The sequence below is a fragment of the Notolepis coatsorum genome (assembly GCF_963971535.1).
Source record: "Notolepis coatsorum genome assembly, chromosome: 14".
Taxonomy (NCBI): Eukaryota; Metazoa; Chordata; class Actinopteri; order Aulopiformes; family Paralepididae; genus Notolepis; species Notolepis coatsorum.
In genome coordinates, this window is record NC_140178.1 from 78,731,357 (window position 1) to 78,752,077 (window position 20,721).

Sequence of the window (20,721 nt, forward strand, 5' to 3'; positions counted from 1 at the left end):
ACATAAATGGCATAATCATAATCCCTTATTCAATAACAATGCACTCTTGATTGGAAAATGACCTATAAGATTCCCAATATGGGAAAAGCAAGGCATACACTCATTGATTAGGTGATGTTTTCAACAAACAGGGTTTTTGTAGTTATGAAGAAATACGCAAAAAATGTAATCTCACCGAGTCCACATATTATTTTTACGCACAGTTATTGTTATGTTTGAAGGCTCACGGTGTTCCATTAAAGATACCAATTGAACACCACAGATACCACAAATTCTTCTATGAAAGAGAGACATCGAGAGGTTTTGTTTCAGATTTTTATCATCAATTACTAACGTCCTCGTATGAAACCCTCCACCTAGACTCAGTCTGGAGGAGGGATATACCAGACCTGGAAAAAGATTTTGATTGGCAAGAAGCCTGGGCAAATGTTTGATTTACATCAAGGAACCCGGACCATCAACAAATCAATCTTAACTATATTCACAGGACATACTTGACTCCTATAAGACTGAACAGAATGGGTCTTAAACAAGACTCCAAATGCTCCTTATGCACAAATGGGGACGAGGGAACATTTATGCACATGTACTGGGATTGCCCACCAGTTAAGATATTCTGGAAAGAGGTGACCCAGCAATTATCAAATCTCTTAACTCTGAATATACCTGTACACCCCTCTGTATTACTGCTGAATTATGTTTTTGAGTGTGCAGTACATCCACAGCTAAAGAGATTGGTTTTATCGGGTATCACAGTGGCTAAAAAGCTGATAGCATCACGATGGTTCCAACCGGAAAAAATGTGCCGAAAGGTCTGGATTATTACATATCTCGATGCGACGCCACTGCCGGGTCGGGGAATCGAGCCCGGGGGCGACCGCTTTGCGACTCAGCGCGCTATGTGGTGTGCTACTGGAGCGCCCCGAATTGATTGATTGAAAATTGTATTAACAGATGGGTACAACAATACAGTACGGCTCAATGAAGAAGGTGGAGGACAGGGAACCTTGTCTTGTTAAACATTTTTGGAAAGGGGAACAAGAGGGTGAATCTGGTTTGGGAAAAGAGTAAGACCGTTCTTGGCATTTATTGCTATGGTAATCAACTGCACTGGGGGAGTAGCAAAGGAGAGTCAGACAATATAAGTAATAAGGGGCTCTAAATTAGAGCCTCTAATATCTGCAGTTCAGAAATATCAGAAAGTGGACTTTTCAGCACAACAATTGGAGGAAATACTAAGAGAGGATTTACTGCTCCTTTCAGGCCCCTGGGCCTGAATATATTGTGTTTTATGTTTTATTTTATTGTTTTCTTTGCTGTAGGAATATTTCGCCTAAAGGTACATGCCTAAGTAAATGGAAGATTGCTCCACTTCTGCAAGGTCAATTTGCATGTTCTTGGTATCTAGGAACATCTAGGGACCTGGGGGGGTATGTATTTCCAGTGTCAGAAATATTGTGTCTGTTACTAGGCTTGAGTAAATTGTAATGAAGAAAAGGAGAATATAAATTATAATTTATTTTTGCATCTTTGACGGTGAATAATACCATGTTAAATCTGCGGGTATGAGAAAATGCTCACTGAGCTCATTCACCACCTTATTGAGATCACGTGTACAAAAAATCTAAGCAAATGAATAAAGCGAAGATGATTAAACAGAAGGATTTGTAGATACAGTAATAAATGATAATCGATTTTAATTATGAATTCATATTTGACCTTGAACTTGACCTTATTATGGCCAAATCATACATCTATGGATAGGGAAAATGCTCCACTTTCCAATGCCAGGGTTGAATCTGGATTTAGTCATTTCCTTGCGGTTTTACGATAATTAACATTTTTCGATAAATTCATATTTCCGATAAATCGTATAAAACATCGGTAAAAATTAAAATATACACTTTGAAACATTAAGTAGTAGAGATATAGGATTAAGTAAGGGATAATGTCGAGGTCATTGTCGCAAAATAATTGACCGACACGGAGTTTAGAACACCGAAGCGCTGCGCTGAGGTGTTCTAAACGCAGTGAAGGTAAATTATTTTGCGACAATGACCGAGTATAGCTATACATTATCCCGCTTATTACATGGCTAACTTACTAACAATATACCTAATTAATTTTACACCATCGACAAGACGAGATCAAATGCAGACGCAGTTGTTCTGTGGCAGCCGGCATGTCTGTGGTCTGATTGCACTGATGAGTGCAGCTGTGCATAATGGTAATGCTTAGCTTTCGTGACTGCGACCAAAATGCTTGATTGTGATTGGTCAATAGCGCTCTGTTACCCATATCAGCGGTCATTATTGCACGTTGCCCATCGAGAAATAATTCACCACTGTCAGGGGCAACCGAGCGCTATTGACCAATCACAATCAAGCATTTTGCCGAATGTTAAAACGCCATGTAATAAGAATATATAATGTCTCTGTCTCTCTATCTCTTCTATGGCTCTGTCTACTTACTACCTAACAAAACGTTCTAGGGTCCAGTAGATGGCAGTAATGGGACATCATTGATGCCAACCGCTGTTAAATTAAACAAAGAAGAAGAAGAAGAAATATTTCAAACAAAACCTTCATGCTTACAAGAAGAAGAAGAAGAAGAAGGCAACGGGAGCCGAAACAAGTCAATCGCAGTCTCAGCGTGTTCGGGTTCGTTTGAACTAGTTTCGAGGATCCGCTAAAGAGCACGAGAAAGAAGCGGCCCCGTTGAGAAACTTCAACCTACAAATCAACATTGTACGTAAAATATGTTTCTAAATGTATTTTCTTCCACAATATATGATCGAACATTCGGGCTGGCTTGCTACTTAACGCTACTTGCTGTGTTTGTTAGCTAGTAGTGTGATACGTTACTAGCAGGTAGGAATGTGTTGGCTAGCACGTAGCGGTTGGCGTTAGCTGCACTTGTAGCCTCGCAGTAGCTTAGCAGCTTAACGTTAGCGAGCGCAACGTGCTTCAAACTGCTAGCAGCTAGTCAACCAGCAACGACCAACGGTATAGTAATGCAACATAACCAATTGGACCCATATATTTTCCTAGTATAAGGTCACGGGAGTGTACGGTTTACGTTAACTAGGCAGGCGGAGGGTGTTATTAGCTCACGTTGCCCTAGTTTTTACATGGTTTGTGTCGACGCCGCACATTCTGGCCTCCCAGCCTGATGCCTGCCCCCCAGCCGACCAGGCCTGGCCCACAAGACGGGCACGTTGAGCGGCATCAAGTCAACCCAAGTGCCCATTACCGGTTGGCATTCAACTTAATTAAAGACTAATCTTGTTAAACTACGTAGCCAAACAAGCACTGGTGTGTGTGATGATCGGGGGGCATTTATAATAGCCGTGGTAGCCATAACGGTATAACCACGCTGATGGGCGGCTCGCCAGGGACCGTGAGCCTTTTCCTATTAGATGATCCATTTGCCACCGCTGACCAACTAACATTGACACGTAAGTCTCTCTTGTGAACCCGGAGTAACTGGCTATGTTTAGTCTACGTGGTTATGGAACTTCTAAGTCTCGGACCGGGTGTGTGGGGGTGGGGAGGATTAGAGCGGTTAAGCCGGGTCACTGAGAGGTTTTACTCCTTGTGTTGTCTCCCCACTCCAGAATGGCCCCGTTTTGTGTACCGATTTCCAATGATAATTTAGGTGTTGTATGATGCGAGCATCCCGAGATAAACTGCTGCTGTGTTTTTAGCCGACAGCCAAATCTATTTGCAGGTGGAGTCGACTAGTCAAGCTAGCAGGACGCTGCACTGCTACTACAGAGGCCCTATCTAGTCCCTCCATGCCCAGTGCCCACTGCGACCCCCCCCACACACACCATGTGCGCTCTCATAAATGTGTGTATCTTATCAAATGTCCAATTCCTGAACTATTCAGTTTGTTTACCTTTTGCAACATTTGATGACACCTGTTGACCACGTTGCAGCTTCACTTGAACACTGAGTGTTTTATCGGTTGAGTGGCTTGCTGTTGCTCCCCTGTCCAATTTTTCCCACCAGTAACCTTGTGGTCAAAAGCTTGATTCTGTAACCAGCAGAACCAGGGGGGGGGGGGGGGAGCAGGAGCAGGAGCACGAGCACATCAGCTTGTTGCCATCAGCTTGTTGTTGCCATCATGAATTATTCCAGCTCTTTTAGAGGTCAACAGTTGTCAATACAGAACAATGTGTTAAATTTGTTTTCTAGGAGCAGGATTCGCACCTACACTGGTATACTCCTTTCCACTTAAACTTAAAATCTTGTGTACATCTTAGTATAGGATATATATATATATATTATGTGATAGCCCTCTGGAGATGATGCATAAACGATATCATCAATGGTGGTTTTTTATTCATACTGTGATCCAGAGACCTAGTTCATATACAGCGCTTCAATCTTACTATGAGATGGTGTCTCCTTACCAGGAAGGGATATGTAGATGAAAATGACCCTTATTTGTGAAGTCATTTTCTATGTGCGTTTGTCTTCCCCAGGATGGAGTGGCAGCCGGATGAACAGGGACTTCAGCAGGTCCTCCAACTCCTCAAGGACTCCCAGTCTCCCAACACAGCCACACAGAGAGCTGTGCAACAAGTATCCTACTGCTGCATGTCTGTTTGTGTGGTGCTGCCCTGCCGCATTTATTTAAAAAAAAAAAAAAAAAAAATAGATGCATGTTCAGAGATTACTGTTAGAAGACGGTGTTCTTTATAATGCTATGTCACAATAACCTTGTCTATAAGGGAATATAATCGCAACTATGGTGGTATCATCATGCGTGTACCGGCGCAGTGGTTGGCACTTGTTGCTTCACAGCAAGAAGGTCCTGGGTTTGAACCTGACTATGGAGTTTGTCTCTTCTCCCTGCGTTTTGCTTGGGATTCTTCCCACACTAGTGCCTGCCACGGCCCTTGACCAAAGTACTGAGTTGGTCACCGGTTGCTGAACTGGACGCACACTGCTTCTTAATAGTCAATAATTGGTTAACCGCAGAGGACAAATTCCTGGTATACACTACAGTCGGGCCCATAAATATCCAACACTTGGGGTGGGTGGTATAATAGTTGAACCGGTATACTGTTAGAAATCTGCCATGGTAGAAGAGACTACCAGATGTACTACATTTAGGCTTTTTCACAAAATAGGACATTATGACTACTTGGAAGTAAAATAAACTCATAGTTAAGTCGTGTACTGCTGCTAAACCATTTATTATTGTAAGAAAAAAATACCATGATATATACCGTTAGTCAAATTCGAAATGTACCGTGATATACATTTTAAGCCATATCGCCCAACCCTAATCAACGCAATTTTTATAATTTTGCTCTGTACACCACCACAATGTATTTGAAATGAAACTATCAAGATGTGCTTTAAGTGCAGACTTTCAGTAATTAATTGGTCGGTATTTACATCCAAATCAATACAACATCAGTGCCTCCTCCTTTTTAATGGACAAAGTAATTGGACAATTGTCTGGTCAGCTGTTACATGGCCAGGTGTGTTATTTGTATGTTGGCAGATAAAAGGTCTTGAGTTAATTTCAACTGGTATTTGCATTTGAAATCTGTTGCTGTCAACTCTCAATATGAGGTCCAAAGAGCTGTCGCCATCAGTGAAGCAAGCCATCATTGGGCTGAACCAACCAAAACAAACTAATCGGAGAGATGGAAAAAACATTAGGTGTGGCCTAATCAACTGTTTGGTACATTCTTAAAAATAAAGAACAAACCGGTGAGCTCAGCAACACCTAAAGATCCGGAAGACTATGGAAAACAATTGTGGTGGATGACGAATAATTCTTTCCCTGGAGAAGAAAAAAACCTTCACAACAGTTGGCCAGATAAAGAACACTCTACTAGGTGGTAGGCATATCTTTGTCAAAGTCAACAATCAAGACAAGACTTCATCAGAGTGAATACAGAGGGTTCACCACAAGATGTAAAGCATTGGTGAGCCTCAAAAACAGGAAGACCAGATTAGAGTTGGCCAAAAACATCTAAAAAAATTCTGTACAGTTCTGGAACAACGAGTAGGGTCGAGCTGCAGCCTCGGAGCCTCGGTCCAGATTGGTACTTCCGCCCTGCCACAGGACTATTAGTCCTGTGACAGGGCTATGCGCTGATTGGCGGAAAGTACGGAAGTATCTCGAAGTACGTCTGACGTATCTCGAATTACGTCTGACGTTTCTCTACGTTTAGCGAACATTAAACGTTGTATTCATAAAATAATATAAAATCAGCAGCATGGGGAGGGCCGGGGGGAGGGGAGGTACAGGTAGTAGAAGACATAGAGGTACAGGTCACATAATTATAGTACAGTGGAGAAGTAAAAATAGAATAAAAAGGCAGTGTAAACAATATACAATATTATTAACTCTAATAAGCCGTGGGTCTGCATTGTATAGAGCGGATCCCCCGGCCGTATTCAAGCGCTGGAGCGCTTTGCGATGGATCAAACTGTATTAATATAGTAGTTGGCTAGTTGCGCGCTTCTGGCCACCTCCCGCAGTGCGCGCATACACACATACTGTCTGTAGCTATACAGTACGTGCAAAATTAATTGTCAAGAGCCAATCGCACAGGTTGCCTCATCTCATCTGGCTCTGCAAATAGATCTAGAGTCTGAATATCATATATACTGTAGCCTGCTGCTGATCTCTCTCGAGTCAAATCCATTCTGAGAACGGAATGCAGTGCCCGCGACGAGGGTATTGATTGATTGATTGATTGATTGATTGAAAATTGTATTAACAGATCATGCTGGACCTACAAAAGGCCTTTGACACTGTCAATCACTCCATTCTTGATTGAACATTTTATTAACAAATTGCAGAATGGGTACAGTACAGTTCAATACACACAATTGTTAAGGGGATGCAGACCAGAGAAATACTTTTGTCTTGTTTACATCAGGGTCCCCCATTTTCAATTCATCATAACATATGACATACACGACATACAGATAGACAGTACTGCTACATCTATACATTTATGACATACCAGATTTGCAAATACAGTATTGTTTGTGATACAAAAAGAGTCCAGAAAAGAGAGTATATACATTTGACGTAGAAACTGTACATTGGAGGAGGTTGGGTAGGTGGGGGGGGGGGGACTGTACATTGGAGGTGGTTGGGGGGGGGGGGGGGTCGGGTAGGAGTGGTGGGTGGGGGGGGGACACTGTACAACTGTACAAGCAAAACTGTACATTGGAATATTGACAACCAACTTGGTCATTTACTGTACATTGGAGGGGGTTGGGTTACAACACAGGAGCAGAGTATAAACAACAGTACAGGAATGAGAAACAGTACTGTACTGTTGTTTATACTCTGCTCCTGTGTTGTAACCCAACCCCCTCCAATGTACAGTAAATGACCAAGTATGGTTTTGTCAATATTCCAATGTACAGTTTTGTTTGTACAGTTGTACAGTGTCCCCCACCCAGGGTTTCCGTTAGAATTTTTTTTTGCAGGTCTGAGTGTCCGGTAGATTTCAATCTACCGGACAAATGGGATAAATTCCGGTCAGAGTTTATTGAGCTTAAAAACAATTGATAGGCCTATATAAAGAATGACATCATCAAGGCATTTATAATATTTTAACTTAAAACTAGACTACTTTTGCGTATATACACAGTCATTAATATATTCCAAATAAAATAAGTCCCTCGAGACTGCGTGCTGCTGCCGACTTGAGGTGTCGGTGGGCAGTCTGCCCGACCTTAATAAACAGCAGTCTGTTATAATCACATTTTTATGAGCTAACGTTATGAGCAACATTATCGTGGGTTTGCGCCGTGATGTATATCTCCACCTCCCAACGACTTGGTGCTGCTCATAATGTCCGGTGAAAATAATTCCCTCTAAGCACAATTTGATTATTTGAATTGTATTAAAATAGGCTAAAATTAAATAGCCTATGCGATGAACGAAACAATCATTACATTTGTCGTTGCTTCACCAAGCAGCCGGTCAATGACATCCTGTGTCAGCGAGCTGGCAGCTGATATATTTACGTGAAGCATGGAGCAGGAGCAAGACGGAGCAGAGCAGCGGTGTCAGCAGCGCCCCCACCCAACAGCTGAATTGCCAATGGCTGAATTGGAGTACTGCACCCTGCCAAGCCATGCTTCACGTAAATATATCAGCTGCCAGCTCGCTGACACAGGATGTCATTGACCGGCTGCTTGGTGAAGCAACGACAAATGTAATGATTGTTTCGTTCATCGCATAGGCTATTTAATTTTAGCCTATTTTAATACAATTCAAATAATCTAATTGTGTTTAGAGGGAATTATTTTCACCGGACATTATGACCGGAGAGATTAGATATGTCGGACTTCACCAGATTTTGCCGGTCAAATACCGGTAATTACCGGCTAACGGAAACGCTGCCCCCACCCCTCCTACCCGACCCCCCCCCAAGGCGAAAGTCTTTCTCTGGTCTGCATCCCCTTAACAATTGTGTGTATTGAGCTGTACTGTACTGTACCCATTCTGCAATCTGTTAATAAAATGTTCAATCAAGAATGGAGTGATTGACAGTGTCAAAGGCCTTTTGTAGGTCCAGCATGATCTGTTAATACAATTTTCAATCAATCAATCAATCAATCAATCAAGACCCTCGTCGCGGGCACTGCATTCCGTTCTCAGAATGGATTTGACTCGAGAGAGATCATCAGCAGGCTACAGTATATATGATATTCAGACTCTAGATCTATTTGCAGAGCCAGATGAGATGAGGCAACCTGTGCGATTGGCTCTTGACAATTAATTTTGCACGTACTGTATAGCTACAGACAGTATGTGTGTATGCGCGCACTGCGGGAGGTGGCCAGAAGCGCGCAACTAGCCAACTACTATATTAATACAGTTTGATCCATCGCAAAGCGCTCCAGCGCTTGAATACGGCCGGGGGATCCGCTCTATACAATGCAGACCCACGGCTTATTAGAGTTAATAATATTGTATATTGTTTACACTGCCTTTTTATTCTATTTTTACTTCTCCACTGTACTATAATTATGTGACCTGTACCTCTATGTCTTCTACTACCTGTACCTCCCCTCCCCCCGGCCCTCCCCATGCTGCTGATTTTATATTATTTTATGAATACAACGTTTAATGTTCGCTAAACGTAGAGAAACGTCAGACATAATTCGAGATACGTCAGACGTACTTCGAGATACTTCCGTACTTTCCGCCAATCAGCGCATAGCCCTGTCACAGGACTAATAGTCCTGTGGCAGGGCGGAAGTACCAATCTGGACCGAGGCTCCGAGTCTGCAGCTGGACCCTATTGGGAACAACATCCTATGGACGGATAAGACGAAGATCAACTTGTACCATGGGAAGAAAATAGTATGGAGGAGAGGAACTGCTCATGATCCAAAGCATAATATGTGAAGCACCTCGTCAGTGAAGCATGGTGGTGGTAGTATCATATATGGCTGCCAATGGATCTTGTTCCCTTGTATTTATTGGTGCGCCTGCTGAGAAAAGCAGCAGGATGAATTCTGAAGTGTTTCGGACAATATTATCTGCTCATATTCAGCCAAATACTTCAGAACTCATTGGACAGACAATGACCCGAAGCATACTTTTTTTTTTTTATCCACTTTTTCTCCCATTTTCTATATTTTTCTCCCATCCCAATTTCGTATCATCCAATTCAACCCTCCCCTGTCACGAACGCTGTTTCTTGCCTCCCACAAGCCGGCTGCAATGTGGACTAAGTCATACATAGCACAAGTCCCCTCCGGTACTTGAGGTAACAGCAGTCTCATCTTTTCACCTGCGCAGCTCGATCTCTCAGTGGCGAGGAGTAACGTGTGGGAGGCTCATGCTGCCCCCGACACTTCCTGATTCTACTGCGCAGGCACACCAACCGACCTGTAGGAGTCACTGTCCACAACGCCAGATCCCCACCCATCAGTTTCCCACCCCCTAATACGGCCAATGTGTATTAGTATGAACGACCAGCTAAACTGAAAGCAATGTGGAGCGCTGGGCTCGAACAGGCGAGCCCAGCGTCTCCGCATTCGTGGCGAGCGCCTTGCCCACTACGCCACGTAGCTGCACCCGAAGCATACTTTGAAAGCAACCAGAGTTTTTAAGGCAAAGAAGTGTAATGTTATGCAATGGCCAAGTCAATCACCTGACCTGAATCCAATTGCGCATGCATTTCATTTGCTGAAGACAACTGATGGGAAAATGCCCCAAGAACCAGAAGGATCTGAAGACTATTTCAGTAGAGGCCTGGCAGAGCATCACCAGGGTCATCATCGTCTATGGGTTCAGGACTTCAGGCTGTCATTGACTGCAAAGGATTTTCAACAAAGTATTAAAAGTGACCATTTTATTTATGGATTGTTATTTTGTCCAATTCGTTTTTTGGTCCCTTAACTCTTTCAGTGCCAGCAGGGGGCGCACGATTTAGTGCTTGAATGCCCACCATCCACTTAAATGTTAGCGTTAATATCGCCTAATCTATGTTTTAAATGATGGCTGTGTCTAATCTGCCCGTCGCTTATCAATGACTCATTTTCCAGTCAACATTGTCGAAGCGGATTGTTTTTTTATCGGTTCATTTCCGTTTTATAGCATCTTGAAAAGCCCTCGTTTTCAAGGAAAATAAAAAATATTCCATAATAAACGGAATATTCTAGAATACACAAACGTTCTAATTCTTCGGCCTATTTATGAATCGTTTTCAAATAAACGCTAGATTATCGATAGTATGTGTACGTATGCACGCTATATAGGTGATCTGATATCTGATCTTATATATTTCCTGATCGCTCGCACAGCCAAACAGCCACATCACACATAGGGGAAAAGCTTATCTCCGTGAAAACGGGTCTGATTATCCTAAGACTGGTAAAATAGATTCCTTACCTGAGATCAGATGTTATCCAAAAAGATTATTCCAATTCCTGATCGCCATTCCAAAAATCTATCGCTTTTATTGATCCAACGCTACATACTGTAAACGCATACACGCTGTTCTGATGGTCCACAATGACTGGGATCATCTCCGGTTACATGCGTGCGAAGTAAAATGTGGATTTCGGATTTTTCTTTTCTCATCCATTTTCATTGAGTCTATTCCAAAAGGGTGCATTACCATCTGGGAGACGATAGGGGGTGCTTTTTTCCACATCTGAGCTCCTGATGGTGCTGGTTTCCCAACGGTAGACTCGGTTGATGAAATATGAATTCAGATCGCTAATAAAAAAAAATCACGCTAATTGTCGTGGTGGGCATTCAGGGGGCGGGCTGATAACACGTTATGTCGTTTTGGGCATTCAAAGTGTTAAAAAGGGTGCTGCACATGTAGAAACTGTTGTAATTCCTACACTGTTCACCTAATTCAGATCTAAATACCCTCAAATTAAAGCTGAAAGTCTTAAAGCACATCTTGATTCTCATTTCAAGTCCATCGTGGTGTACAGAGCCAAAACTTAAACAATTGTCAATATCCAAATATTTATCGACCCGACTACTATGCAAATATGTACTCCGCAAATAAAGGGATTATAATTGGCATTCTCTCTTTGGGTGTTCTCACCTCCCACACCAGCTGCTGTGTACATGTTTTCAGTATAGGATATGTGATGGCTCTCTGGAGATGATGCATTAACAATATCTGACTGTCAATGATGGTGTTTTTATTCATACTGTCTGATCCAGAGACCTAGTTCATATACAGCGCTTACATCTTTGTATGAAATAGTATAATATCTCCTTACCAGGAAGGCATATGAAAAGCACTCCTATTTCTCCCACCCTACACCTGCACCATATAAAGTGAGAGGAACCAGACTTCCCACTCAGCTCTGATCACATGAAATGCTGATCCTTAACCACCATGCCAGAAACTTGAACAGCTCAACCAGTTCCCTGACTTCAACAACTATCTCATTTTCGTTCTCACAAGACTGAAAACTGAAGGTGGGTGTGCATGTGTGTGTATATATACATGTCCTCGTTTCATTTTTATTTTCTAGATATGATGCTCCCAAAAGTAAAAAAACGTTTCAAATGCATTAAATATGCAAGAAATTACATAAAAAGAAATCCCTCTGTTTGTGTCGAGAGCTAGCTAATGGGTTTCTGTCTTTGTGCACTGCAAGATAATTGAGTGCATGCCATGCACTCCTCCCGCTAGATGGGCGCTAGGAGTTCTACATTCCACACTGCATCATAAATTGTGATCAACAAAGACTCTGGGCTAGATCCACAAAGAATGGATTGCACGGTGCAAGTTGCACCCTTACAATTCATTATGAATTGAAAATGGGGGACCCTGATGTAAACAAGATGAAAGTCTTTCTCTGGTCTGCATCCCCTTAACAATTGTGTGTATTGAGCCGTACTGTATTGTACCCATTCTGCAATCCGTTAATAAAATGTTCAATCAATCTGCACAGTGATTGATTGAATGAGAATTGTATTAACAGATTGTAGTTCATAATGAATTGTAAGTAAGGGTGCAACTAGCACTGTGCAATCCATTCTTTGTGGATCTAGCCCTCAGTGTCATAGATGCGAAACACTTTACACAAAGAGCAGCTAACCGGCAGTGAGTTACTGCATGAGTGAGTTGTTAACCTCTTACCACGTAACGGCCTGAATTCAGGCCGTTATGCCCCGTGCGCGCGTGTCGCGGCACTTTGCGAGCATCTACCGGCCCGGCGGTTCCTTTTTTTCCGCAGATCATGTAATATACCACTCGAAACTTGAATTTGCAGCCTTTCGAACGCCACCTCACTCGACCAATTCCGTGCCTTGGTTCTCAAGTTCCATGACGATATGTCAGGCGAGCGTCAAATGACCGTCTTGACTGTATACGCTTGAGAACAAAGCAATCACCACTGATGGCGAAAATGATTGTCAGCGTTGTAGTCCGCTTCCAACGACGCTTCCACGCGGGGTGGTGCGAATATAGGAAGTAGGGATGCACTGAAAATTCGGTCACCGAAAATTATCGGCCGAAAATGGTTAAAACGGCTCTTTCGGCTTTCGGCCGAAAGGGTTTTAGCACCGAAAATATATCGCAGAATATCAAAGAACAGGGTTACGTAACGTTCGTAACCTAAAGTGTTGTTGTGATGACGTAATCAAAACGTGCAACGTGTAACGTGAGCAGCTTGGCAGCTCTTCCTGAGGTCTGCAGCCTGTGATAACTAACTCCTCTTGGGAGTTGCGCTGTTTCTATAAACTCCGCGAGCAACGCATCCAATAAATGCGTCTTTAACATGCTTTATATCCTCGCCATTACTATATGCCCGTCGCGGTTAAAACCTTTTGAACTAACGTTGGTGTTAAGATGGCTAACGCTTCCATTCCTCTTTGACCCGTCTCTCGTAAGCTACGGGAGATGCAGTAAATACAACAGTCGTGTGTGTGTCTTTATGCAGATCGTTATGCAGTTTTAAAGCACCATGGCTTTGTTCTGAATGCACTTTGTTGTAGTTATCCTACAGAGAAAAGAAAATGCACTTGACTTTAATGCACATTTTGTTGTATGCAAAGAGAAAATCTTTCAGCAGTCAGTCTGGAATTATGTATGCATTCAAAAGTGCTGAATAAATGTTTTATGGGCCCATAATAGTGATTATTAATATTAAGTTAAGTTTTGCCATAATCATGTCGGATCGGGTAGCTGAAGAAAAAAATCTGTTTCCTATTTTCGGTATCTGTTTCGGCCAAGAATTTCCCTTCGGTGCATCCCTAATAGGAAGTAAGTGAAAGTTGAAGAGCAAATATTTGTTGCGGCTCAGACTTCAGAACGCACAGAGGTGGAACGCACAGAGGTGGAAACACACACGCAGTCGGGAGCACTCGCATATCACTGTCAACCTGCTGCAAAATATCATTGCGCACTCTCCCACGCCCGCGCCCGTATTCCGATCCGTGCAATAAGATTCACAGGGAATCTGGCAACCACTAAAGAGAAATGCGTGTACACAAGTTCAAACCCGTTTCAATGGGGCGCTCCAGTAGCACACCACATAGTGCGCTGAGTCGCGAAGCGGTTGCCCCGGGTTCGATTCCCCGACCCGGTGGCCATGTGCCGCATGTCTTCCCCTCTTCTCCTCCCGTTCACCCTCTGTCGGTCCTGCGTGGCCGCTGTCGGTCCTGCATGGCCAAAAGGTCCTGCGTTGACCAAAAAAGCTGAAAAAATAAAATATTAAAAAAAATAAAAATTAAAAATTAAAATATTATCATTTGAAACAAGTTAACGCATTGTCCCGTGGGATGATGCCCCCTTCGACGAAATTAATTAGTATATTCCTCAATGTCCCTCTCTGTCTGCCAGCGTAGACTGTGGGTGCTTATGGGCGGAGCCCAGCCCAAAACTGCTTGAAATCTTGAAGTGGAAAAATGCTACTTTAGAGTACTTGATTAGAAATACAAAACAATGATTTAATAAAAACGTACAGATGTGTTCCATAGACTCACAGGAATTGTGTAACATAATAGTGAAAGGAATAGCAAGACACGGGACATTTAAGATCAACATACCTACATATCCCCCCCCCCCCCCATCTCTCTGTGTGAGGATAAATTGTTGCTAGATTGAGAAGGGGCCATCTCTCGAGCGAGAACAAATGAATGAAGTTTGCGGTATATAGAACGGACATTCATACACAGCAACATGCCTCCGAGCATGGTGTGATAAAGATGAAACTATATATTTTCCTTGGCATAAAATGGGAAATAGTGTGAAACCATTGGGGGGCTGCATGACTCTTCAGTCTATTTCATTATACAATAAAGTGCTATAAACTGAAAAGTAGGCTACTTATATTCTTGACACTAGAACTCCCAAAATAGCATTAGCATAAAAAAGAAGGTAGGTGAGCTGTAAGTTTACATGGCTTGCATACAACTTTGTCTCGAGGTTCCACAAGTTGATCAAAATCTGAAATCTTTTAGATTGCTCAGAGTGCAAATCGCTGTCTTTGCGACCCATTTGGGTTCTGAACTGTGCCATCACTCCATACAGTTGTTACTACTGGCATGTTCTTGAGCTCCATGAAGGTGATGTTGCGTGTCTCCCATCAGTCATGCAGCGCATTCAGGCCCACACGAGAAGTTTTCACAATCTATTATATAAATGGTCAAAATCGTTATTAATTAATTCAAATATAGAATATTCGTTGCCAGCCCTACTGCTCTCCCATGTGCCTCATGGAATTTCAGAGCGAGATTTCTCTTTCATTATTTTCGCAGGACATTATTCCCCCCCCATGTGCTATTTCATAATTATTATTTTTAACCTAACCTCTCCACCTTCCTTACCCCCCCCCCCCCCCCCCTCAACCAGATGAGCCGACTCGTTCTTTGAGCGGACTGATACTGAAGAATAATGTGAAGGCCCACTACCAGAACTTCCCCCCTACTGTGGCCGACTTCATCAAGCAGGAATGTCTCAACAACATCGGCGACCCCTCGCCCCTCATCCGCGCCACCATCGGTGAGTTGATTTCATTCAAACACTTTTATTTACATCTCGGAAAGGATCGTCGAGGTTGTCATTTATAATGATGTTGAGTTACAAGACGATATTCAAATAAGACAACGCGTGTCCTGTGGGGCCGTATAGTTTGTTGTGAATTCCCATAGAAATTACTTTTACTTTCAGTCTCTTGTTCTTCATACGTCCTTCACCTTCCTTACGACCACGCTCTGCAACTTCTTCTTTAACCATTTGTTCACCCGCCAAGCCGGCCAATATGTCAGAACTGACTAGTATGGTTGAGCAAATCTACAGACCACAGCTCAAAATCAACTTTATTGGGTGGGTGTTATTTTCTTACCCTGGTCAGAATGTGCAGGGCTTCATCACATCTGTTCAGTTGTGAAGAATGACTTGTCGATCGGTTTCACCTCTTTTGATTGACGGCCATTAGTTTTGTATGCATAGTTTGTGAAACAAATGGACTGTTGACATTTTCAAGAGGTGCACATGAGGGTTTCCACCGTTATATTATCTGTTTATTGAGCTTATTGCACTTAATGTTTTTTATTTATTAACAATAAGTATTAATAGTTACCATAGTAATAATTAATGTTACATTACCTCCACTCAGTCTGCTCTGTTTGGTTCCATGTAGCACAACTCTGTTTAGTTAGCCACAATTTCAGTGTCTGTCCGTTTCAGTGTCCGGTAGCTTTATTCCAATGCGACAAGTGTTACTCCAGTACTTGTTTGTTTCCTGGTTCACACTCTCATGCACAACTCTTCCCACACAACGTTATCACTCTTAGTAGTGAAAATATGTCACTGATGACCAGTTTTAACCAACTAACAGTCATTTTCTCCCTTTTTGATTCCCTCTGGAAATGATGCATAACAACATCTCTGAATTTCATTGATGGTCTTTTTATTCATACTGTCTGATCCAGAGACACGGGGGACATTGGGTTGTAATGGATAGAGGGGTTAGCCCCTTCTGTCTTTTCTGTAGGCAAATTTTTTTTTCTCATGTGTGGCGAAAATGAACGTGTTTTCCCCTCCAGGCGTCTACCAGTCACTTTATCCTTTTATTTTTTTAAACAGTGCAGGACATTGTACAGGAGGACTTTGTTTTGCTAACTGGACCATTTATAAAACAATCCTGGAGGGACTGACTTTAACACTGTGCTCTTTAACTCTCGTTCTCTCTCTCTCCACATGTGTCTCTCTCCCAGGCATACTGATCACGACCATCGCCTCCAAGGGAGAGCTCCAGATGTGGCCCGAGCTGCTTCCCCAGCTGTGCAACCTGCTCAACTCGGAGGACTACAACACCTGTGAGGTCAGGATCACTCTTATCTCTCTCACTCGTTTTCTTTCCTCCTCCATTCTGATGTGTTTTTTCCCCCTGTAAGAATTTGCTGCACAATGCAGCTATGAATTGCAGACGAGTCATGCACTACATATACTTCCCCTCTTTACTGTCTGGATATGATGAAACACCCAGCTCATTGATTCACAATGATACATTTTGTTCCTATGTTTTCTGATCCAGACTTGGCAGACTCCTCTACTGGCCTATATAGACTGTGGTACTGCCTGTGATCCATATGTCTTTTATCTCTTGTCTTGTCTCTTATCAGTCATCTAGTCTTTGTCTTATCAATCTATCTAGTCTTTGCCCGTCTCTCCCCATTTTCCTCAGTCCCATGTCCTTTACAGTAATACAAATAAAAATCCGTACCCCCCCCCCCCCCCCCCCCTGTCAGCATTGGCTGCACAATGTAACTATGAATTGCAGACAAATATGTACTACAAACGGCGGCATGTTCCGTCATGTTCTACTTGCCCGAAAAATATAATTGTAAAAAGAACGATTAAATGATTAATTAAACATTTTACATTGACCATCTCTATCACCCCATTCACTTGTCTGCTACCTTGCCCACCCCCAAAAAATCTTCTCTGGATATCTCTCACACCCAGCTCATTGATAAAACAATGATGCACTTTGTTTGCATACTATTATCTGATCCAGTGAATACACACACACATCTTTTAGCTTCTTTTATCTCATTGTTTACTGTGGGTTTGACTTGTCTGTCTGTGTGGTTGCTCCACCCAGGGTTCGTTCGGCGCGCTGCAGAAGATCTGTGAGGACTCGTCGGAGCTGTTGGACAGCGATGCTCTGAACAGACCCCTCAACATCATGATCCCCAAGTTCCTCCAGTTCTTCAAGCACTGCAGCGCCAAGATCAGGTACAGGAGTGGAATATAGGCAGGTAGTAACCAATCTGATTGTGTGGGAAATCACATGCTACATATGGGAAACTACATGTTGCGTACGGGAAATTGCGTGCTGGATAATCCAGTGGAGGTTCATTATATTGGACTGCATGGTAATGAGATGTACAACGCGGTATCAAGCTGACTTGACAAAGTCAAAACTAGCAGAAGCCTTAATGTGAGAAATCTGTTGTAGGCTTATTCGTTTTTTTGCATTAATTTAGACAACAAAATTGTGTATCATGTCAACAACAGAAAACACTAGACAATAAAATGGATGGACAATATACAATAAATATCAATATATTGCCCAGCCCTATGGTACTGGCACTGGACATTGGAACGATACCAGGCAAAAATTGGGCATTAGAAATAAAATTGCTTATTTTTTCCTTTACACACATACATTAGCATGAGTTTAGATCCCTCTAATGAAGGAAAACACATATCTCGTTCCTTTTTGTACACTGACCTCTAACTAATGAGTAAATTCTATATTCAGTAAAAGCAATGCATTTGATCGATACTTGATATTGTCCCAACGCCATCCAGCAGTAGCTACAGAAAGCTCCTGGCATCAATGTCCTACAACAACAACATGCGTATTCGAGTCCCTGGTTTACATCGCATGAGTGATGGCTGCTGACTAGGGTCCAGGTGCAGCGCCGGAGAATTCTTTTGCATGCTGAATGTAGCGTTTAGGGTCCAGCTGCACCCCCGGAGAATCCTTGCTGGAGCTGGAGGCCACTCGAGTATACACACAGACAGTGGAGCTGTTTGCAGACAGCGAGGTGGCGATGTCTCGCAGATGACACAATCACAAGTATGATTATATAATATATATATTTTATTAAAAAAAAAATTTATATAAAATAATAATAATAAAAAAAATGTTATCAAAAAAGGTTGGCAGGTAAGAAATATGCTTGGCGGGTAGATTCTTCCCATCTACCCGCCACTGGCCGGTGAGTCAAAAAGTTAATTTCGCTCCCTGGTTACCAGGGAATAACCGGGTGTGGACTGCCTGTTTTAAAATGGATTGTACAGTGTTTACTGCCTGTATTAACCTCTTATCTACCACAAACCTCAACGTTATTGGCATAAATTAGAGCGCAGTTAGTTTCTCTACCTTTCTGTGAACGTCTAGCAATCTGATGAAAAATGGCGGAGAAATTTCAATTATAAAAAAGTAACCGTACTTAGAGTAGATTTCATTCACGGTTTTTGCTGCATGCCTGGTGATACTAAATCCAGATTGAACTCTGCCATTGGAAAGAGGAGATTTGGCCCGATCCATAGAGAATGACAATAAGGTCATTTATAGGCCTGATATTCTATATTCTATAATCATATTTCAAATTGCATGTGTCCGGATGGCAGAATTCAGTACTGTATCTACAAAACCTTCTGTTTAAACTAGGGATGTTCGATATTGGCTTTTTTACCGATATTGTCCAACTCTTAATTTCCGATACCGATATCAACCGATGCCGATATATGCAGGGTCCCCCCCCCCCCCCCCCAAAAACGGAATAATTTCAGGTAATTAACATTACATATCTCTTGTTGTGGAATTAACACAACATTATGCATACTTTTGACAATAAATAAAATCAGAATTTGTTCTTACTTGCTTGCCTGGGTAACTAAAGGTTAAATAAATGTTTAAAAAAAAACGATACCCATAATTTCCGATATCACATTTTAATGCCTATCGGCCGATAATATCTGACATCCCTAGTTTAAACATCTTCCCTTTATTTATTTGCTTAGATTTTATGTACACGTGATCTCAAGAAGGTGCTGAACGAGCTCAGTGGCAGTTTTTCATGTCTGGTCATTTTTAGCATGGTGTTATTCATAGTCGAAGATGGGAAAAAAATCGTCCATTTACTTGGGTATGTATTTTAGGCGTATTTTCGGAAAATAGGGCTAGGGCTCAAGAGGTTAATGGATTGTAAGGTGTCGTCTGACGACTGTTCAGATGGAGGTGTTTCATCACAGCCCTTACCCTGGTCGACCTGTGAGAAAGGATCATCAGTTGTGAATCTTCTTTTTCTTAAAAATTCAAACCTCAGATAAATCTATACTAGAATACCTCATTCAGAGTCTGTAAAGAGTTAGCCCCTTTCGTGACTGTGATGCACGCCAACAAGGTTTGGCCGTTAAAACACAGTCACTTGCTCCTCAATAGGAACGCAAGCAATATTCACCATGATTGACTGTTTTTGGACGAACGGTTCATTATACACGTATCTCAGAGAAATTTCAAAGGTACTCACAGTTGCACAAGGGTTTCGGACAAAAATACGGGATGGTTTGAAAGCTCGGCGTTGCTAATAAACATTTAAAATAATTTTTATAAATGTGTAACGTGATTGCTGGGCGCACCAGGCATGTGATAAAGCAGAAGAAGAGAAGAAGCCAATCACGGCATGTCACAAAGCGGAAGAAAAAGAGTAAGCCATTTTGATGCAACACTGATCTCGGTGACGTTTACACGTTTATACATTTAAAAAAAAATGTATTAGCAACGGCGAGCTTTCAAACCATCCCGTATTTTGGTCCGAAACCCTTGTGCAACTGTGAGTACCTTTGAAATTTCTATGTAAACTCTGCGCGCAACGCGTCCAATAAATGCATTTACTATATGCCGCGGTTAATCACAGTGATCTAATATGCATATTATTCACGTGTTGTTGTGATGATGTCGCGCTGTCGGGAGTCGCGCTGATTCTATGTAAACTCTGCGCGCAAAGCGTCCAATAAATGCGTCTTTAACACTTTGGTTGCCTAAGGTTAAATTAATGATATACCATAGATTGCCAGCGCTATTTGTCTATGGAGAAAGTCCCCTTCTTTGCAGGGCTATAACTTTTTAAATTCTATTGCTACATTGCCATTATTAGGGCCCATTCAAAGTCCTATATGTATTGTTCATTGTGTAGCAACGTTAAACTTTTTCA

At 42.2% G+C, this 20,721-nt stretch overlaps 1 protein-coding gene across 3 annotated transcripts in view; it reads left to right on the forward strand.

The window, feature by feature from the left end:
* Window positions 1–2,624: 2,624 nt before the first annotated feature.
* LOC311240301 (transportin-2) overlaps window positions 2,625–20,721 on the forward strand; it is a 56,210-nt gene continuing 38,113 nt past the window's right edge. For all 3 annotated transcript variants that reach the window (XM_084328863.1, XM_084328865.1, XM_084328864.1), the window contains exons 1-6: window positions 2,625–2,747; window positions 4,490–4,589; window positions 11,880–11,955; window positions 15,338–15,487; window positions 16,705–16,811; window positions 17,595–17,728. In XM_084328863.1, the coding sequence (XP_084184989.1) occupies window positions 4,491–4,589; window positions 11,880–11,955; window positions 15,338–15,487; window positions 16,705–16,811; window positions 17,595–17,728 (566 nt within the window). In that variant the 5' untranslated portion in view covers window positions 2,625–2,747; window position 4,490. The remainder of the gene's footprint in view (window positions 2,748–4,489; window positions 4,590–11,879; window positions 11,956–15,337; window positions 15,488–16,704; window positions 16,812–17,594; window positions 17,729–20,721) is intronic.